The sequence below is a fragment of the Nicotiana tabacum genome, chromosome 7 (assembly GCF_000715075.1).
Source record: "Nicotiana tabacum cultivar K326 chromosome 7, ASM71507v2, whole genome shotgun sequence".
In the NCBI taxonomy this organism is placed as follows: domain Eukaryota; kingdom Viridiplantae; phylum Streptophyta; class Magnoliopsida; order Solanales; family Solanaceae; genus Nicotiana; species Nicotiana tabacum.
The window spans coordinates 140,474,567-140,497,609 of NC_134086.1; the positions used below are offsets into that span (position 1 = coordinate 140,474,567).

The window sequence follows — 23,043 nt, forward strand, 5'->3', positions numbered from 1 at the left end:
AAATAGTGCTTCCCACCCAATGAAGGTGTTTTGGAAGGACCCCAAACATCAGAGTGTACATAATCTAATATGCCTTTAGTATTATGGATTGCTGTACCAAATTTAACTCTTGTCTATTTCCCTTTGACACAATGCTCGCAAAACTCCAAGTTGCAAACTTTTACTCTTAACAATCCTTGATATGATAAAGTTTTCAAGGATTTTCCTCCAGCATGTCCCAAGCGCATGTGCCATAGCCTGGTTGCTTCTGCCTCTTTTTCGTCACTGGATGTTACTGTCCCTATCCCAATAACTGTACTACTGCAATAACGGTACATGTTATTGTTCTTCTGATTGGCCTTAATTACCACTAGTGCACCGGAGCATACTCTCATCACTCCATTTTCTGCAATGATTTTGAATCCTTTTAATTCTAGGGCTCCCACAGAGATGAGATTTTTCTTCAAACCCGGTATATATCGAACATTTGTTAATGTTTCTGATCATTCCATCATGGTTCCTTAATCGTATTGAACCAATGTCATATGAGGTAAGAGGGCTGTTATCCGCTCTGTGGACGACTCCATATTCCCCTTCTTGAAAATCCACGAACCAGTCCCTGTTGGGACACATATGATAGCTACAAACTGAGTCCATCAACCATATGTCTGATGATGTTGATGGCTCTGTTGTAACTAATGAGAAGTTTGAATCATCACCATCAGCTACATTTGAATCCATAATGGCCTTTCCATTGTTATGTTTGGCCTTATTCTTCAACTTCGGACAGTCTTTCTTCCAGTGCCTCTTTTCTCGACAAAAGACACATTTATCTTTGTTGGGTCTAGATCTTGACTTGGATCTTCCTTTCTTTGTCCTCGTTTGATTTTGAGGACGACCCCTCACAACCAGTGTTTCTCCTTCTCCGCCCTTCTGTTTTTCTCCCTTTCTTTGTTCATAGCTGTACAAAGCTGAACAAACTTTTCTGAGAGAAATTTCGTCATTCCCATGGAGTAGAGTAGTTTCAAGGTGTTCGTACTCATCAGGAAGTGACCCCAACAACATCAAGGCCAAGTCACCATCATCAAAAGTTACATCCATATTTTGCAAATCTGTGACCAACTTATTGAAACTGGTGATATGTTCATTCATCGTGGTACCAGGAACATAGGTGAAGCGAAACAGTCTCTTCTTCATGTACAATTTATTTTGACTGTTTTTCTTCAAATATTTGTCCTCCAGTGCTTTCCATAATTTACTTGTAGAAGTTTTCTTTGTGTATGGATATTTCTGCTCTCTAGCAAGGTATGATCGAATAGTACCGCAAGCAATACATTTGATAATTCTCCAATCTTCTTCTCCAATAACATCTGATCTTTTTTCTTCAGTGGCAAGATCTAGCCCTTGTTGAAAAAGGACATCTAGAACCTCGCCTTGCCACATCCCAAAATGTCCCGACCCGTCAAAAATTTCTACTGCAAATTTTGCATTTGACACAATTCTTGTTATAAGCGAAGATGCCAATGATGACATATTATTGACACTTGATGTAGATTCTTCTTGTTTATTGTCTCCCATCTTTGACACAAATATTATTTAATAGCTGACGACACAAATCATGATTATTTCCTTTCTGGTGTGGAAGATCAGACTAAGCTGCAACCATAGAGCATACTCAGACAGAACCTTGACTAAGTTACCAAGATAAATCTTTTCTGATGTGGAAGATCAGACTATGCTGCAACCACAGAGCATACTTGGACAGTACCTTGGCTCTGATACCAATTGTTGCGGAAATCAAATGTATATAGTGTGAATGAGTCACAACTACTATACCAAAAATTATGACAACCACTAAATAATAAATAAGACAATAAAAGGAACACCAGAATTTACGAGGTTCGTCCAATTTTGCCTACTTCCTCGGACACAACCAATATTTTATTCCACTCCAAAAATACAAGTGAAAAATGCCTTAAGAAGATAAGAAGACAAATGAGAGGTGTATTTAAATCCTAAACATTAGGCCTCCTTTTATAGGGAAATATTTTCCCCCAAATGAAATCATCCACCGATGTGGGACAATTTCTTTTGTCAATCAACATTTGGATCACCTGTGTACTCGCTTTAATTATCCTTCTCTATATCTGGATTATGATTATCCGTGCGGTAATTGGTATTTAAAATAAAATTTTCACCGTAATTTTTTTCTTGAAAAATATAATATATTTTCTAAGTAATGTTTGGGTCGACATAACCAAGTGTCATGCAGAAGTTAACAAAACAAACTTTAAACGACGATAAATAAGACAACAAAGAAAAATATACTAAAAGAGACATAACAACTTAATATGGTTTGATCAATTAAATTACTCTATGTTATACTCAAAGATTTACCCCTTTGTTGTAGCATCATCAGTTGTCTCCTCATCAGCATTACTAATCCTTTTACTCTTGAGAAAATTGACAAGACCTGAAAGACAAACATCAACATCTTCACTCTTCGTAAGTTCCTCAGCAACCTCAGCAGGGGTAACTTGAACACTTTCAATCAACTCTTGAATTTCTTGAAAACACTCATAATTATTCAAATCATAAATTTCCAAATAATTAGCTGCCAACACCTTAAAACTTTCAATTGCCAGGTAAGACATGTGAATATGCATGTCCATTCGTCCAGGTCGCAGCAGAGCTGGATCAAACTTCTCCTTGTGATTCGTCGTAAATATAATAACCCTCTCATCTCCAATACTCGACCATAGCCCATCTATGAAATTTAGTAATCCACCAAGTGTACGCCTATCTTGATCTCGTGAACGAGAATGACCATATTCTGCGCGATTTTCTAGCAAATCCACGCTACAATCAATGTCTTCAATGACAAGTATAGACCTATTTTGGTGCTGATCAACAACCTTCTCAAATCCGCGTCGCTCCTTATGTTAGAAAACTCTAAATCATAAATGTCAAATTTTAGATAGTTAGCAATTGCTGCAATCAAACTTGATTTCCCTGTCCCTGGCGGTCCATACAATAAATATCCTCTTTTCATACTCTCCTATAAAAATCTTTCCTCTTTAAAAACCTATCAAGATCCTTAATTATGGATTTCTTTAGTGTTGGTTCTAATGCTAGTGTATCAAAAGTTGAAGGGTGCTCAAGATTAACTGAATCCCAAGGTTTGGAATTATAAGTAAGAATATTGGCTAGAGAATGCAACTTAACAACTTTTTCCTCATGAGACATGTCTTTGGCTTTGTTGAGTACAAAAGGCATGTAACAGTTCATGATTTTGTTCTTGTACTGCTTGTTAAAGCTTAGCTCAAAGTAATGTTTCTCGTTAGGAAATATACCAGTATCATATTCATCTTTTGTCATGGTCTTTTTCTCAGCATCGTGAACAAACCTCCAAACCAATTCAATTCCTTCAAAGGTTTTCCCACAATTGCCGAATTTGACGTTCACTTTCGGGTCTTTAGGCCTTTTGCTAACGTTGAAACATTGAAATTCGGGGCTGAATTTGGCTGACAAGTAGATTTCAGCAGCGGCATAGACTTCGTTAGTAACTACGCCTTCTTTTTTTTTCAATAGCAAGAGTTATGTCTTATGAATGAGGACGAAAATAAGTAAGGATTTTGGAGATAATGTAGTTCTGGATTTGAAGAGGAATAACTTGATTTAGAATTGTCTTAAAAAGGGTGATTGTAGCAGACAATGAGGCATAGGCCTGGAATATTGACGAGACTGAAGGCATTCTCATCATCTTTCCACAAAAGTTAAGAACTTCGTAATACTTGGATGAGCCCTGCTATATGAACTATTTATACTGAGTACTTTTGTTTTTTTAACTACAATTCCTATTGCAAAAGGGAGTGAATTTTCCTTTTTACACAAGGAAAGAGAAATTTTCCTTTTTAGAACATGTCACATTTTTTTCAAAACGGAACAAAACGTTGCTTCTCTAACCAAAAAAAAGAACCGATTTTTGCCTAAAAAGAAACTAAGCCAATTAAGTCAGTTTTTTTATCGGTTCAATTTATGCTGAGTTTTTTTTCGATTTTCTCTCAGTTTTTCTTGAATATGAGACATACGCTGCCAAGTACATATTCCGCCGACTTCATTCCAACATAACACTATCAAATCAATTACTCTTTGTAAAAATATGTTATTTAGCAAGATATATCGATGATAATTATATTGAATTAATAATGATGGATAATTTAAGGGTACATTACTCAGATGGTCACTAAACTATCCGAAATTATCTACCAAAGTCATCTTTCTTTCGTTTGTAACAGCGAAGTCACTTAACTATGCCTATAACACTCAGAAAGTCATTCAACCAGATTTATCAAACTTTCGCCAAATACCTATTTTACCGCTAAATTATCAACTTTTATCTTTTGCTTTTTCTTTCTTTCCTTTTTTGCTTTTTTAATATTATGGTTTTTCTCTTTTTAATTAACATTATGGATTTACCTATAGAACAAAAATATTTTATTTAAAAATAACAAATAAAAAATATTTTCCTAGCATATATAATATTGAAATAAAAATAAAGTTGAGCATAATATTCAAGAATATGTAATGTATATTACAAAAATAACTTTATTTTAAATACTTTTCTATAGTACGTGCATGGAATATATATTTTAAATTTTTTATTTTCTTTCATTCTCAATTGTATAAATATATTTTGAGTTTTTTGTTAATATCAAAATTACTACTATGAATAAATTATTCTAATTAAATTTCTACTACGCTCAATATTTTATTATTCCAACATTATATATGCTTAAATACTATTTTAATTTTTTTAATTTATAAATAAAATTTATTTATTCTAAGGTCAGTCCATTATATAAATTAAAAAGAGAAAAAAATTGTTATATTAAAAAGCTAAAAAATAAAAAGAAGATAAAAGTTGATAATTTAGAGGATAAAATAGGTATTTGGTGATCAAAAATTTGAGAAATCAAGTTGAGTGACCTTCTGAGTACTATATGCATAGTTAAATGACTTTGTTGTTACAAACGAAAGAAAGATAGCTTTGGTACATAATTTCGGATAGTTGAGTGACCATTTGAGTAATTGAGTCATAATTTAATGACTCAATTAAAGACAAGTTTATTTTAACATGATTTAAATTCTTAGACTTAGCAAAATAAGTCGACTATAAATCAAACTTACATGTTTGTATTGAAAGAGAAAAATGAACGGAAAATATTAAATACCAAAAACATGATGAAGGTTTCCCAATATATCTGCAGACTAATAGCACTTACGTCAAGAATTTTTAATTAATCAATGGACAGTCTTCTTGATTCATATAATTCAATGGTAAGTATTGATCTCCTAAATACATTTATTTTTTTTTTCAAATCAAAAATGTTTTGGATGACAAATAATGTTTAAATTGTCCCGAAGTAGAAGCAAAACCAGAGGAAATCACTGTTGTTGTTTCAATGCTTTAATAGCCAACCATTAATTTGTTACTTGTTTTCTCCTAATTGCCAATGGATGTTTACTTGGTCAAAACGACACGTACGGATATACAATAGGTTCCTATTGAATCGGGCCTGTCTAATGTTTCCATTATTTAACTGTCTTTGTACTAGTTTTCCAAGCTAGATTACAAATTCACGCTTTCCTGCACGTAGAATTTTACGTGAAAGAGGTAAAGAGAAATTATGACAACTGAAACAATGACACCGGCAGCAGCACCAACACCAGCTCAAGCACCAGCACCAGCACCAGCACCAGCACCAGCACCAGCACAAGCAGCCAACAACAATGAGGCACAGAAGAAGAGCAACAGAATTCAAGTGTCTAACACCAAAAAACCACTCTTCTTCTATGTCAACCTTGCAAAGGTATATGTTCTTTTTTTGCTTTATATAGCAGATCTAGACTAGACGCGCGAGTTTGATTTAACTATTGTGTCCAGAGGTGGAACCAAATGAGTTTTGAATTTTAAAACGACGATTTCTGACTGGATTCTATATTGTACATATTTAATGAATTTAAACACCAAATACACAGTTTGAGTAAAAGCGTATGCCTAATCTATGCAAAGTGGGTGCTCTATTCAGCAATACAGGATGTCCCTGCATAACTTCTTGAAGGATTTCCCAAACAATCGGCTCTTTTTCTCGAATTTTACTCTTAGCAACTCCTATGTTCGAAGCAAGATGTTGTCTAATTAGACCACGAATTACAAATGTCTGGAAAAGTTCTATTGCTATTTCACGAGGCAATCCACATCGATGTAATGAAAGTGAAGGACCCACAACAATGACAGAATGTCCTGAATAATCGACTCGTTTGCCAAGCAGAGTCTCACGAAATCTTCCCTCTTTGCCTTCAATTACATCAGAAAATGACTTGTAAACTTTATTATGACCGTCCCTCATTGGTTGTCCCCGGATTCCATTATCAAGAAGTGTATCCACGGCTTCTTGTACTAATTTCTCCTGACACATTACTAATTCTCCTGGCGTAGATCTACTTGTTGTTAATAGATCGGTAAGGGTATTGTTCCGATAGATAACTCTATAGCTACCGAGTACGGCTAAACCTGTAGCTCGGCTTGTGCTTCCGCCCCTGATTGTGTTTGGCTCGGATTATATGTGTGTGAAAAACTTTGATACAATCGAAAAATTTCAATGATTCTAAATCCTGGATTCACAACTCATAACTTATTGAAGGTATACAATTTGTTTCTTTTAGTTGCTTTGTTCATCCCATTCCAATAGTCCATATATTCATGTGATCAGTAGCAAAGTTAGAATTTTTTTTAAGGGTATTCAAACTTGAAATAAGTAAAAAAATAATCGGACAAAGGATGTTTAATATATGTTATGTACCTCTAAAACCTAATATTTTATTTATATACGCAGTATAATTTTCCGACAAAGGGTGGTCAACTCACCACCCTAACCAAAGTGTGGCTTCGCCCTTGCATGTGATCCACTATTTTCTAAAAACAATTTCAATCGATGTCCTTGTTTTTATAAGGTAAATAATATCGACGTCTTATATCTTTTTTTATTTTCATCGTCAGAAATTAAAAAGAAAAAAAAAAAGAGCGATTTCTTGGAATCTATTTCTAGGGTATAATTTTTTTGAAAATCAGTTACTGATAGAATGCTAAGAATTAAACACTCATAAACTTCATTTACCAACTTTCTCCAGAGGTGCATGCAGCAGCATACGGAGGTTGAGCTTTCTGCTTTGGGCATGGGTAATAAACTATCTTGAATCTCTATTTTGATTTTATTTATTTTTACATTGGTTCTTTTTTGTTAACTTGATATCTCCATCATAAAGCTACCATTTCTATTATAAATACAAAATGAAAATCCTTTTCCAATTTAAACCAAACTCAATAAACAACAAGAGGAGAAAAAGAATGATCGGGGATACTTTAGCCTAGTTTAGCACGATTATTTGCTTTCTAAAGTCGATTCAAATGTAAAATAGTTTCCTTTTGCTAATTTAGTTATTTTAAATTATGGACAGCGATCACTACGGTTGTCACAGTTGCTGAGATTTTGAAGAATGGTGGATTTGCCACAGAGAAGAGTAAGTAACTCTGATCCCATTAAGTACTTTTAGATCATGGTATTGATATGAACACTGAGCGTAAACAACAACACCAAACAAATAAAACAAACGACACTTTTAGATTTTAGGGGTCGTTTGGTAGGATGTATGCATTAGTTTTGATATTATTAATCCCGTGTTTGGTAGTGTTTTTCATTCTATCTATATTAGTTACTCCATATCCTATTCAATACTATTTTTATACATAGCAAATCATGGCATCTGCAATACTATAGTTTTTAATACATGGATAAATATGTATAAAGATTGAATTGCCCTTTCGAAACTTTTAATACACCAAACATAAGAAATGATGATAACATAACTAATCTCACCATTACAAATACACTATATTCAGTAGCCAGTACTATTCTTATACACCCTGCAAAATGACCCCTTAAGGTTAAATTGTTTGATGTGGTATAAACACGACCGTGAGTAAGTAATTTTCTCGTCTAACACATTACATAGTATCAACTTTCAAATAACATGACAAACTTTTTTAGCTTTTGAAAAGAGAACAAAAATGAAGCGTATAGAGATATTGGAGATCTGCGTTTCCTCCCAACTTGTTACCTATAGGTCACGGGTTCGAGCCGTAGAATCAGCCAATGATGCTTGCATCAGCGTAGGCTGCCTACATCACACCTGGGGTGCGGCCTTCCCGAATCCTGCATGAACGCTGGATGCTTTGTGCACCGGGCATTTCCTCTCAACTAATATAGTTCTCATGAATATGATGCAGAGGTTTTAACATCCACAGTTGGAATGAAAGATGAGGCCAAAGGTCGCATGGTTCAGAAAGCAAGAGTAAGCAAATTTTTTTCCTTTTAATCTCCCCTGTATAAATTGTATGTACTAACAATTTTCATAACTTTTCTGCATTTATGAATTTTCAGATTGAGATTGTGTTGACAAAGAGCGAAAAATTCGACAGGCTGATGACCCCAAACAATAATGGTGAGCGTGCAGTAGCACAAAATTCAGCAGCAACCAAGAATAACAGTGACAACAAGGAGCAAATCAAGAAGTAGAATTACTTCTTGGGTTAAATCTCATTCTTACTGTATCTCAGTCTAGATATGAGGATGCTATATTATTCTGCTATTATTTGTTATTATTAAGAGGCTATTATATTTTAAAAAAAATACAGAGTGACAGTAAAAGCAACCCACAACAAAGAGTGTTGTTTGTGAGTTGTGGCTTTTTAGGATTACTATTTGCCTCCCATAGAGTTTGTAACCATTTTGCAGTTTCCTTTTTCAAACTTGTATCTTCCAAAGATACAGCACATATATTATATGATTGCTGTTTTGTTTGTTTAGTTATCTTTGCACATTGCTTTCTGACATTTTGTTTGGATATTTTCTCCATTCTGTAGTTTTCTGTTTGTTTGCCGTTGCTTCTTTTCATCTTTTCTTTAGTCGAGGGTATGTCAAAAACAATCTCTTTGTCCGTCCATGGTAGGGGTAAAGTTTGCGTACACACTACCCTCCCCGGACCCCACTTGTGAGAATTCACTGGTTTGTTGTTGTTTTGAAGGGGAGACTTGGCGTAACTGGTAAAGTTGCTGCCATGTGACCAAAAGGTCACGGGTTCAAGTTGTGGCCTCTTGCAGAAATGCAAGGTAAGACTGCGTACAATAGATCCTTGTGGTCCGGCCCTTCTCCAGACCCCGCGCATTAGCGGGAGTTTAGTGCACCGGGCTGCCATTGTTGTTGTTTTTTAGTTTTCTGTTTGCAGCAGTAGGGGATTCTATTTTTTTCCATAGTTTTATAAAAGGAAAGTCATCCTGACTGAACAAATCTTTAAAAAAAACTATCAGGCTAGATAGAAACATAACCAAAACAAATTTTATCCCACAATTTCATTAATCCACTACATTAAAATTATGATCCTAGCTACTCTAGCAGAACTTTACATCAAATTATAGGACTCTTGAATTTCAACTTGACAACCAATCTTTACTCAAACCAATGTAGTAATGAAGCAAAAAAGGGGAAATCAGTGGAAAAAAACATATCGCACAATGCTAAATTGCTGCTTGAAGCCTTCTACAAATGGGAGAAAGCATGTTCACAGTTCACCCAAAAACTGTACACTTCATGCTCTAGGAGAAAGAGCCATCTTTAAATTAATCTGCAAAGAATTCAAAATGAATCTGTCAAATAGAAATCCTTTGCAGCCCCTAAAGCAGGGTTAAATGAATAAGAAATAAAAGCATAAACGCAGAAATGGTGCACGAAACTAAAAGAGAATTCAACTGATATCCAAAGTGGATTTGGAGTGGAGAACTTCAAACAGATTGCAGTTAAACTTCTGTTTATGACTACGTGTCCTAAGTCACAGTCTTTGTCAATAACAACATGCAAAATCACTGGTTGAAGAGGGCAGTGGCTTGCAATTACCAAAACTCGATACATCAAAATTTCCATGGTCCGAGATTTCAGGAAAGGCAGTCTTACCATGACCAGGAAGACTAGTTTCAAAGAAAACAGATTAATAGCTATCTCCAAACATTGATGACACTAGTATCAGCAGAAAATGACTATAAGTAGAGCATAACATAACAGGTGAAATGTTCACCATGTCATGCATCTTGAATGTGAAATAAGGCCGATGGAAAATGATTTATCAAACAGTGTTTGTTGTCCATCTGATTAAAAGGTGTTTTTTCAAGGATAATATTTATATCAAGAGGAAAACACACGGGCTCTTATGAGCACACAAGCATTTGAACTGCAACTCTCTCTACTCCAACTCCTTATTAACCCTCCCATGCCTCCATCTCAACTCTAATACCACTATCACATTAGAGCAGGCTATAAAGGTACAAACTCTAACGGTTTGAAAGATGTTATTATGAGAGATTGGGAGCAGCTGTTGATACTTTGATCGGACCAGAGGAAGAATACAAGAAACATGGCAAAAGCTTGAGAGATGATATATCGATTCTAGAGAAAGAGGAAATATTGTGGAACTTAAGATAAATAAATGCTTGACTCTGGATCCGATGGGAAACTGCAAGGGCATATTAAAATGAATTTAGGAAATCAATAAATCACGCATATTGCAAATTAAACTATTTTGATACATAACCTGATATAAGTGGGATTCTTTGTGCCAAACTTGGCATCATAAAGAAAGACTCAAAAGACTAACTTTTTCATAACTTCCAGATGTTCAATGAGAGGACATAACCCAAATCAATGACCTCGATTTGCCACAAGGGCTTTGGTTCAACAGAAAAGGAAGTGATGGCAAGAAGTGTGGTAGGAGTACATCACAAGTTCAAGGCCTGGAGGGTGAAACAAGTATGGTGTTCAAGTGGAAAATGGCCGAATAGGCAGGCCTATAATCCACTGATTTCAAAAGCTGAAAAAAGCAGAATTCTCGGTTATGAAAGAAAGTACATATTCCGAATTATAAATGGAAAAAGAAGAATTCATTTGATACTGCAGTTCTTAGGAAGATGAAGCAATAGCAGTTTTACTAAATTATTTGCAAGAATTCTTGGATTACTTTAGAGAACTTGAACCTGTTGGCGCCATCACAACTGTTGGCTAAATACTTTAATTGGAAATTTTATCACATGGGTTACTTAGAGAAATATCCAAGAACAGTTCTTCTAGCATATTTGACTATTGACTCCCTCACTAGTCTCCTACCCCATAACATACTTAACATAATACATTTTAGACAAATATTAGCTATTAGCACTTCATCTCTCCTGCTGTTGGAGCCTGAAGTTTATCATTAGTAAACCTTCCAAATGTTATTTCACCAAAAAAAAAAAAAAAATTATAACTGCTATCTCTTTAATGATCTCTTAAGCTAATCAAACAAAAACCCAAAAAAAGAAGGAATAACATATGTCATAAAACCAACATGCAATGCATACGGCATAGTAATCCATTTTCACCTCCATAATATAAGATTTTCTAAGAGAACAGAGAAAAGGAAAGACAAGCCTCAAGGTAAAATGGGTGCTTCTAATTGAAAGTCAAGTTGCATACTAACCTAAATTAAAATATTGAAAAGCTAATTATCACACAAGAAAATTGAACTTCCATAAACCCTAAGATAAACCAACTTCCAAGAAGGAATTAGACAAATGTCTCGAGGAGAGATGAAATTCATAAGGTGATCACCTTTATTTACTCGCAAGATCACCATTTGTTCTGTCCCAAACAAAATGCAACTGTCGCAAGTGACCAGCTATCTCCTTAATGAATCGATGCCCCTCATCTCCATTCCTCAGTGAGTTGATGGAGTGCTCAAGAAAGCAGTGTTCTGTTTCAAGTGCATTCAGCCTGCTGCTCAAAACTGATAACTCATTTTTCAAAGTCTCTAACTCAGAATCTCCATCAGCGCACTGCCTATATTTGCTCTCATATGGAAACTTGCAAGTAGATACTTCTACACCAGAAAGGCTTGTGTCGACGGTTGGCTCTAGGCGAACATTTTCCTCTATTTCACCATTACTTCTAGAAGACTCGCTATTGTCCAATTCTTTCGGATTACCCACTTCAACCCATTCTTCTGTTGAAAACTCGCTGTTCACATTAGCAGACTCCTGAATAGCCTCATGCTTAGAGAACAAATGGAGCCTTTCTTCCAATTTGTTCAAACAAAACATAATTTGCTGTCTTTCACTTTCAAAATCAAGTATCAGACTCCTCTTATATATGTTCTCCTCTCCAGAGGACATTCCATATTTGCTGGTGGGTATATCAGCATTCACGTCAGGAAATGATGAACAGCCTTCACTGCAATTAGTATAAGCTTGCTTAGCATTATTTGAATCATAACTTGCCTCAAGTGCATCATCAAATAGAGCCATGTTCCCAAGTTTCTTCTTGTAAAGTTCAAGTTCAGCTTCTAAATCTTGAATCTCTTTCTCCTTCTGTGCAAGAAGATCATTTGCTTTCTGCAGTGCTTCATTGTCGTATTCAGCTTGTTCTTCGAGCACTCTTAGGCATTGCAGGGCTTCCATGTTCAGTGCTGCCTTCTCCTCTTGTAATCTTGTAATCATTGCCATTGCCTGATTTGCAGCAACTGAGGACGCATTTCTCTCTTCCTCCAACTCCTTATAGAGAGCAGCCATTAGTTTTCTATCATACTCCACCTGTCGTTTTAAACGATCAGACACACTCTCACCTTCAATTTCACTCACAGCGCTTCCTTCCAGAGATAAACCAGATTCATTTCTCTCAAGCGAGATCCTTTTATGAAGTATCTGCATTCCAATAAAGTTAGAAGCTTCAGAAGTTCTAATTTCCTCACCATTTACAGACACCCGAGGACTCATCTCACTCAATATAGTATCAGTAACACGAGGAGAAGACAGTTGCGTAAGTAAGACCTTCAGATCTTCACTCATTCGTGTAGAATCCTTGAATGACATCTGCTCCAAAAACTTTCCGGATAATTGCCTTGATCTATTGCCAACAGCCAACTTATAAGCATCACCTAGATCAAATGAACCAGCTGTTTGTAAACTAATCTCATTTGTCTCTGGTTTAGAATCCAATTCTGCTCCACTCTTCGGGATCTCATCACTTCTTGTCCGAGAGACTTCCCCACGAACTTTGACAACTTGGTTGACCATCTCCGCAGCTGCTGTAAATTCAAAGCAAGATACTAATAAATACGAACAACAATGAGGTAAAACATAATAAAAGATGAAAATACAAGAAAAGTGGTAGTTTGAAAATCAAAAATGGAAAAATGTGAATTCCATTAGTAATTTCTTTTTCTTTATCTTCTTCCTATTTGGAAGTTAAAAGGCAAGCAACTGCCAGTTTAGGACAGCAACAATTCAAGAAAATACACACTTTAATGCATTTTGACCTTAGATAAGAAACAAAGAGAAATAGAGGACTCACTTATATGGGTAACAAAAAAGAGAAATGGAACAATAAGGAAGCTGACTTACAGGTCTCTCTAGCTACATCAACAAGATTTTCATTGACAATGGACAAAGGGGTGGCTTCATCAAAAGTTATAAGCTCAGCTGGGGCAGATGCATCAGTCTTCTGTTCAGCTTCCTGCCAGTTGAGTTCCTGTAATCCATGCTCAACTGCTGCAGCAGATGTCATATTAGAAGGGAAATCTCTACATCTGAAATCAATTTCTGCATCTAGAAGTGATGGTTCGGGCACTGAAGCTGAATGTACAAGTTTCTCAGTAGCAAGGTCATCAGTGAAAGTAAAAGTCTGAGGTTCCGGATGCAAACATCTATCTAAAGAATCATTTATAGAATTGTCCCTTGCACGGATTAGAGACCTAGCACTATCACCATCTGAGTGTGCAGCTTCTGATTCAGAATCAGAGCTAACCTTAACCTTTTTATATTCCAAATGAGGCAAAGGATCATAGACTGAAACAGATGGCTCATTTCCAATCTCCTTAGTTTCAGATAAAGGCGCATCAAGTTGAGCTGCATCAGCGCACAAAGATGTAAACTTGAACAATTTTTGGGAATATCCTCTGGAAACACATTCCTCTTTACAACAATAACATTTTATTTTTCCTGCGGAACAACTGGTTTTCTCCTCGAGTAAAGGATCCTTATCAGCAAGGTGAGAATCTGCCCCAAGTTTTCCAACCAGCAATCTATAGGTTTCGGCATTCGACTTATTTACTGTAGCAAATGAGAACAGGCAACTCTCACACATCCCATGAACATCAACCAGGTTATTGTGAGAATGACAAAGAACTAATGAAGATATCTTCAACTTATGATTGGGGCATATTAAATCCCAGTAAAATCCAGCTTTTTCCTTGCCAAGCACATGATCCAGCCTCGAGCAAAGCAAACATGGAACTTGTAATTGGCAATACTGAGCAAACTTTGTAACTAAGTAGGCGAAAGCACCGTCCATAAACAGAAAAATCATGAGCAACCATTCAAGAAATGCTGTAGTTAAAGCTGCTGTTATACTAAAAGGACCTTTAGTTTTTCCTTTACTAAAAGTCTCCTTTACATCCATTTTCAAGAAATTTGTGCAATGGCAGAATGATAATTGAACACTACTAAGGGGCAACCTGAAACATAGCAATAAAAGGATATGTCAAGCGAACGCAAACAGACTTTAAATGCAGGTGATTCAATTCAATTACACAAAAAGGAAATTCAGCATTTCCCAGATGGAGGAAAAACCAAGTCTGAAGTATACATTATATTAGATGTGCATGTCACGTATCACTATTCATACAGCTGCAGCAAAAGGGGAGTCTTGGCGTAACTGGTAAAGTTGTTATCATGTGACCGGGAGGTCACGGGTTCTAGCCATGGAAACAACCTCTTGAAGAAATACGGTGTAAGGTACAATAGGCCCTTGTGGTCCGGCCCTTCCCCGAACCCCGCACATAGCGGGAGCTTAATGCATCGGGCTGCCCTTCTATACAGCTGCAGCATAAAGTCAATAATCTGCTTCCACATATCATATTTTTCCCCCATAGTTATTCCATCTAAAATCACCATATGTAACTTTTCCTCTTATTTTTACTTGTTACAGACTTTCCAAACCAAACAGGATCAACTAAAAGCTTCTATTGGGGTTTATACTTATTAGCAAATAAATAAACAAAGAGATCAACCTGCAGATTGAAATTCTAATATATCCATAAAAGGAAACTTAATTGATCAAATGAATCCAGCTCAAAACCCCAGTTCTACAAGATAAAAAAAACCATAAACAGAATTTGCCACAGACATCAAAATAGAAACTCAAGAAACAGTCCAAGAGAATCATGTTAGAAAAAAAAGAGAGACTTTTTCCAAGAATTTAATCACCAATATAAGAAACCATAAAATAAAAAATAAAAAAAGAGCCAAAGCAACTGCAACTTCAAGGCAAAAAGAAAAGGGAAAGCAGCAGAAATGATTACCAAATGAAACAGTGCTAATTGTATGGATAAAAGAAACAGAAAAATACCTCAAGAGGACAGTCCTTTTTCCCTTAAAGAAAATTCCAAAGGTTTCAATCGCAAAAATGGAGATGATCAGACACAAAGTATAAAATATGTATATTATATATTTATACGGGGTACATGTACCTACAGTACTTAATACTTTAACTTAGAGTTTGAGCGTTTCTGTCAGATATGCACGTTGTTTTCAACACTCAAGTAAATGGACCAAACAAAGAGGAAGTAAAAGAACCAAAATATTGACCCAAAAAAAAAAAGTAAACCAAAATAACACAGACATCCCAAAACTATTTAAAATTCAATTTTAGTACTCATCTTTAAATGATTGGCAACTTTACTCTCTTTTCTTGCCTATTACACAATTCACTACTCCGTCTTGTCCACAATAAGTGATTTTTTGGCTGTTTTCACACAGATTAAAAAAATTAACCTTTTAACATTAATTAACAATAAAATTGACCATATTAACTTTTACTATCTCTTCACATAAACACTCTTAACACATACTCCAACACTATTTACTCCAAGAGCAATGAAGAAAAAAGTAATTAATTCATTTTTGAAATCTAAAAAAATCACTTACTTTATACCACAAAAAAAGTCAAAAAATTATTTATTGTGAACCGGAGGGTTTTCACTTGTCTGATTTGATTAAGAAAATAAGGGAGGAATAAGTTAAAGGGCCTGAGAAGCAAATCATTAATAGTTCTATTGAAACATATATCCACATTGGTTCGTGGAGTAATTATCTTGGTATTTTAAAAGTCATACCTTTTCTTTCTTGATAATTGAAATGTAAATGAATATTAGAGTAGTTAGTTTTATCTTGGTACTTTAATAGTCATTTTTTTTCTTTGATGGAGTAACTGAAAGATAAATTAAATGAACACTGGTTAGTCATTACACTATCTTGGTACTTTAAAGGTCACAACCTTATTTATTCTAAGGCAAGTTTATCTAGATTTTTCTAAAGTATGTCCAAAATCTGAAGGTCAAACAAGTAAAAGAAACTTTTAAAATACCTCCTTATGAATTGCAAATGTGTGATAATAAGAACCAAGAAGTTTCCGATTTAGCAACACACATCTATGGAGTATGGAGTATTACGTTATCAACATTCCATGATAATTAATTTGATAACTAGCCCAATATTTGCAAACTTCATGCAAATAATACTTAATTACGAGTAATTGTTATACGGTCAATCAAAATTATTTTCTTGCACTATATTTTTCGTCCTTTTTATTGTGATTAAACTGTTGCTAATTGTAAATACATGTAAAACATAAATTTAATTTTAAATATTTTATACTAATGGGTAACTTAAAAATATTGAGTATATATATAATATTCAATTTCATATTTAAATAATTGAATGTGACATAGGAAATTCATAGTCATTAGTTTTGACATGCTCAATAGTAGTTTGTAAAGAAGATTAAAACAGTAGGAATAGTGACTAAATTGTGGAAAGATAAAGGCATAACTGCAATATATAAATAAAAGAGAGGTTGAAAAGTACAAGTTGGATAAAATTATGGTGGTTGTGACAATGACAGAAAGTCGGCTTTCCAATTCCAAGTGTGACAAATGACAATTGGGCGGCTACCGAAAGGTGGCCCATATCCACCAATACCTCTTAACCCAAAAAGTAATGGCTTTACAACAAATAAAACCGCAGATTCTTCAAGTTTTTTTTTTTTCCTCTTTTTGCCTTTTTCTCTCTCTTTTCATAGAAAAAGAAAAAAATAATAGGTGAAGATTAATCAATACAACAAAAAATTAGAAGATCCTAATTGGTTTAAACTTGCACTTTAGTGGAGTTTTTGTAGGTATTGAAGTTACAGTCAAGCAATTGAACAATAATTACTGAGTAAAATTTCTCATCTTTTTTCTACCTTCTTCTCACCTCTTTTTTGACAGGTCTACTCCTCCTTTGTATAAATTTTTAGTCAGCCAAAGGTCATCACCTACAGTTTCTCTCTTTATTATTCACGGACTAATCCGCTTACTGAAAATATTTAAATAAAAGTTTATGTAATATCATTTTCCTCTAACGTATATATATATATATATATATATATGAATATTTATGTTCTTGCACCAGCAGTTTATGTTCTCTTACATTTGTTTACTATAGATGGTATTCAACTCAATAGATCATATTGCATAAAACGTAAGGAAAAGTACTCCACATGACACATCCACTTTTTTTTTTTTTTTTAATTCTTCTTGTTTTAGTATTACTTGTCACGACCCAAATTCCATTAAAGATCGTCATGGCGTCGGACACCACTATCAAGCAAACTAACACTAAATAATCAATTTAGTTCTCGTTTTAGTATTTTTAAAATCGTGATTTTTCTTCAATTTAATAGTAAAAGATGGACTTTACAGAATAAAGAATAATGTTTTAATAATTTCAATACTCAATAACCTATAATCATCCCAAAACCCGATGTCACAAGTGCATGAGTGTTTACTAAGGAATAAAATAAAATAAAATAAAATAATTGTCCGGAATACAATTTGGACAGAAAGAAAATACAATACTCTGAAGGTGACTCTACTGGCTGCGGGTCGTCTCGAGAGATGCAGCTCACCTAAGCCTCCGTATCAACCATGTCGTTGCGCCCACTAGGCCATTAGACATGCATGTGCCTATGCAACAAAAATGCACATCAAGTGTAGTATGAGTACGAAAATAACGCGTACCCAGTAAGTATCCGGTCTAACCTTGAAGAAGTAGTGACGAAAGGTCGACTTCAACACTTACTAGTGGTCCAACAATATCAGGTACAGTAAGGAAGTGAATAAATATGAAACAGAGTAAATATATGAAATAAACATGTATAAGATACGTGGAACAATTCCCGTCTTTACAATTTCACTCAAGCTCTCAACTAGCAAATTCCCTCCATAACCGGAGCATATACATATAGATATAGTGGATATCATCGAGAGGTTGTTATAATTTAAATCAGGGAAAACCCCTCAGATACACTGGCTTCTAGCCAAATATTATGCACGATTCCATGAGAAATAATATATATATATATAGGAAATGCCGAGACGTACAACCCGATCCAACATAAAAGTAAACTGTGCACTTCCAGATAGTCGAATGACGTGAACCATAGATGCATCTATTAATCTGCCGAGACGATCGGCCCGCTCCCATGAGAGTAGTAGAAGGAGATACCTCGCTCGGGAATCATATGTGCGATGCGGTCAAATATAAATTTAAGGAGTTACCCCCCTCGCGGATCATACATGCGACGCGGTAGAATATATGTTTAAAGAATTACCCCGCTTGTAGATCATACGTACGCCGCAGTTGCACATAAATTTCTTAAGTTATTAAGATATTCCTTGATTCTCTTTAAATTACGAATTTCAAATGAAAGATTTTTAAGTTCCCAACCTTTCCTAAATTTTAACTCCTTTCAAAATATTTTATAAGTTAACTCAATCTCGCTTCTTCTCAAGACAAGCAATAAATATAATTTAACAACAATATCAACAAGGCATGATGTAAGCCTAAAACTACCCAGACATAGCCATAGTTAGTAGCTACGTACGGGCTCTCATCACCTCGTGCGTACGTAACCCCCACAAATAGAAGCACATAATAATTTAATTCGCCTATGAGGTTAATTCCCTCTTACAAGGTTAGAAAGGAGACTTAGCTCGCTCCGAAGTTCCATAACCGGCTCCCAAGCCCTTCCAACGATTCAAACCGACGCCCAAGACTCCAAAACTAGTCAATAATGATGCAAACTCATTAATATATACTCAAATACTCATTAAAATCCTATTTACAATAAATTCCCAACTTCACTTGAAAATTCGATAAAATCACCTTCGAGCCCACGTGCCCGGATTTTGAAAATTGTTGAAGATAAACTTTGCCCGTGGCATCACGAACTCAGATATATAATTCATTCTTAATTCCATGTCCAAAATTCGTGGTCAAAATCCAAATATACAAGATTCTAGGTTTTTCCACCAAAATCCCAATTTCTACTAGTTCCCATGTTCAAATCTACGTAAACTCATGTATTTAACTCAAATTTGTGAAGAAAGCACTTACCCCATTATGATTGATGAAGATGGCACTCCAATGTGCTCCAAAATCGGCTCTCATGGGCGAAAATAAAATGAAATAAAGCCAAACCCTCATTTTTAAAGAAGAAAATGCCAGCCCCGACTTTCTCACATACGGTCACTAGACTGCTTCTGCGGTTTCGCAGGTGCAGCCCAACTACCGCTTTTGCGGTCTATCCCCCAGCTGCCCCTTTTCGCTTCTGCTCCTTCCTTTCCGCAGGTGCGGTCTCACTTCTGCGGCGAGATGAACGCATCTGTGGTCTCATCATTTTCCCGCCAAACCGCATCTGCTCCCCTTTGGCCGCTTCTGCGGCTCCGTACCTACAGCCTAAACCTCGTAGGTGCGGCTACACCAGATGGCAACAGGTTTAGAAATCTTCATAAGGCCGAATTCAATCTATTAATCACCCGAGACCTTCGGGACAACATCCAATCATACCGACCAGTTCCAAAACATAATGCAGACCTGCTCGAGGCTTCCAATCACATCAAACAACGCTAAAACCATGAATCACACTCCAATTTGAGCTTAATAAACTTTAGAATTTCAAACTTCTACATTCGATGCTGAAACTTATCAAATCACATCCTATTGACCTTAAAATTTGCACACAAGCCACATTTGACATTACGGACCTACTCCAATTTTCAGAATCGAATCAGACCCCGATATCAAAAAGTTCGCTTCCGGTCAAACTTTTCAAAAACCTTCAAATTTTTAACTTTTGCCAAATGATTCCAAAATGACCTAAGGGCCCCCGAATCCACTTGTGGACGCGCTCACAATACCGGAATCATCATACGGAGCTATTCTCAGACTCAGAATACCAAACGGACATCGATAACATTGAAATGCACTTCAATCCAAATTTATGAAATTCTTCCAAAATGCTAACTTCCACAATAGGCGCCGAAACGCTCCCGGGTCATCCAAAACCCGATCCGAACATACGCGCAAGTCCGAAATCATCATATGAACCTGCTGGAACCTTCAAATCCTGATTCCGAGGTCGTTTACTCTAAAATCCATTCTTAGTCAGTTCTTTCAACTTAAAACTTTCGAAATGAGAATTTTCTTTCCAATTCAGCTCTGAACTTCCCAAAATTCGATCCCGACCACACGTACACGTCATAATAACTGAAGTGAAGCTGCCCGTGGACTCAAACCGCCAAACTATATGCTAGAGCTCAAAATGACCGATCGAGTCGTTACATTCTCTCCCACTTAAACATACGTTCGTCCTCGAACGTGTTAAGAACTGCGATGAAATTGTCTGAATCACTATTTAACACCTCGTGCACCTACTCGTGCTACCACAACTCAGTTGAGCACACTAGCTCGAGTAAATCTGAATATTCCCTTTTTGTTTAGTCAAATTAGCCTTAGAGCCAAATTCCGACATTTGGAATCTTCTGCCAGACCTGTTTCCAACATACGAACACCGTATAGATCACCACACAATGTACCAAATCATGACTGCATACCTTTGTTGAATTAACACCATGCACCGCGTAATCACATGACCACAACAATATCCTCTAATAATATTTACCGACATTCCACAGATCTGATGCTCCCAACACACCCTGTGACTCACATAAGTCCTGTTCCAACTCTTGCAGCACCGCCATGATGGAAGAGATGTGTAAAAATTCATAACCGACTGTCGAGACAATAATTCATTGAGTCTCTCCTCTTGACAGGAACCCTTGCCTCATTATGAACCAAATAACTATACTTGCTCTTTAATGTACTTCATATAAATCTGACCGCACAGATCCCAAGTCTAATAATCTCGTCTCACCCAGTATAAGCTGCTCAGGCAATAATCCACTCCAAACACGACCAAAAGTCTTGTATGATGCCACAATGTGCCAACAAACTACCAACTCGAATGTGATATATAAGGGAAACAAACTCTAGAAAGGACTACTCAACCCACGTAACTAACTAGACAACCGAAAAGGTGTTATGAACCTCCTTCAGAAGATGGAAAATAAACACACAAAAATGGCTATAGGGGACTGTACTCAACACCATACTGTTGCGGCGTGCAACCCGATCCATACAACATATCAGTGGCGGCATGCCACCTGATTCACATATAATAATCTATAAGGAATTATTTACCGAGCTAAAATGCTCATACCTGTGAAATACCCGAATATCGGCCACAAGCACGCCAAGTGTATAATACCATCCCTAGGGAGACAGATAGCGCCATACGCCACAAAACTCAAGCACAACTAAGGTGTGATATATGATCTGAATCTCGAGAGCCATCCTGCTCACATAACACCACCGCTACACGGAACCTCACTACATATGAAATCATCAAGCTGTTTCACAACTTACTCGACACAATATAGTATTACATGAAATAACTAGCGGGAAAATAACATCCAACGTCCGAATACTCCTCCACAAGGAGCGTTATGCTGAAATGAACACATCTGGCCCGGTATAGAGCCCACATTCATATCTAGATCCATCCACGGACCTCAAGCCGATTTTGACCGTACCACACTAGGCAATAAACTTTCAAGGATTCGGGGTAACCCTTTTTCCCATGATGCACACGAATGACAAATCCGGAACAAACATCTTTAGTTCATAACCAAATGAACCGAGCATCCTTCAGGCATAAACTCTTACATCAACGATAGTACTACGTCCCCCATACTTGGTTTCTTTCTTTAATCATTTAGGTGACTACCTATCACGCTCATACCATCTTCCCGTAGGACACACTCCCCCAACCTTCCGCACCAGACAACGAGTATGCACATCTATACTACCGGCCACACCAACGCTGTAAAGCAAATTCAAGAATCTGCAATCAGTATGCAAAGTCTCTTCACACCAGACAACGATCTCAGGTGACGCCAAAACAATGCTAGTTGACTCTAACCATCTGAGTTCTTTCTTGCTCATTCGAGCTTGATATTCCTGTCAACACCGAACCGCAACCTTGATCCTCATCCAAATCCCATGCTACTCAGTGCACTTAATAATGCCAATGCGCAAGAGCACAAAAATTTCAGCATAACTCCATAACCACTAATGGGGTAAACACTTCATCATGTAGAAACCTTTTGCTTAGCTCATTTCAAGAGAACCATTGCAACACGTGACTGAATTCCCACTACTGCAGAAAATATAATCCTCTAGTAATGGTCTAAACCACTATAACTCTTCCTGGATCCATCTACACTTAACAAGTTGTAATACTCAAGCGCCTCCAAATAAAAATCAATTTCGGTAGCCATCAAGCCTCACACGTACCGCCACAAATCACATGCATAACTCAACGCGCCGAAGGAACTGATCATTGCCACCATCATGCCTATTCAACTATTTCTAACTGATCAGACTTCTTCTAATTTACTCTGGACTTGCATAAAGAATAATAA

At 36.2% G+C, this 23,043-nt stretch overlaps 2 protein-coding genes and 1 pseudogene across 5 annotated transcripts; 1 reads left to right on the forward strand and 2 right to left on the reverse strand.

Moving 5' to 3' along the window:
- Nucleotides 1-2,372: 2,372 nt before the first annotated feature.
- On the reverse strand, nucleotides 2,373-3,742 carry LOC107818025 (AAA-ATPase At5g17760-like; annotated as a pseudogene).
- A 1,852-nt stretch (nucleotides 3,743-5,594) lies between these two features.
- LOC107818027 (uncharacterized protein At2g34160-like) lies at nucleotides 5,595-8,908 on the forward strand. The gene is made up of 5 exons (XM_016643937.2): nucleotides 5,595-5,852; nucleotides 7,174-7,222; nucleotides 7,501-7,563; nucleotides 8,330-8,394; nucleotides 8,484-8,908. The coding sequence occupies exons 1-5, from the start codon at nucleotides 5,670-5,672 to the stop codon at nucleotides 8,616-8,618; spliced, it is 495 nt and encodes a 164-aa protein (XP_016499423.1). The 5' UTR covers nucleotides 5,595-5,669; the 3' UTR covers nucleotides 8,619-8,908.
- Nucleotides 8,909-9,391: 483 nt separating this feature from the next.
- LOC107818026 (myosin-binding protein 1) lies at nucleotides 9,392-15,712 on the reverse strand. Of its 4 annotated transcripts, none has more exons than XM_016643934.2 (4): nucleotides 15,528-15,712; nucleotides 13,523-14,634; nucleotides 11,736-13,206; nucleotides 9,392-9,723 (listed from the first exon to the last, which is right to left on the reverse strand). In XM_016643934.2, exons 2-3 carry the CDS (start codon nucleotides 14,577-14,579, stop codon nucleotides 11,738-11,740), a joined length of 2,526 nt encoding a protein of 841 aa, XP_016499420.1. In that variant the 5' UTR covers nucleotides 14,580-14,634; nucleotides 15,528-15,712; the 3' UTR covers nucleotides 9,392-9,723; nucleotides 11,736-11,737. The 4 variants fall into 4 exon arrangements, with proteins under 4 accessions (XP_016499420.1, XP_075073835.1, XP_016499419.1 ...); XM_075217734.1 differs by having other exon boundaries at nucleotides 11,736-13,203; nucleotides 15,528-15,660; XM_016643933.2 differs by lacking the exon at nucleotides 15,528-15,712 and adding an exon at nucleotides 14,766-14,900 and having other exon boundaries at nucleotides 11,736-13,203.
- Nucleotides 15,713-23,043: the final 7,331 nt, after the last annotated feature.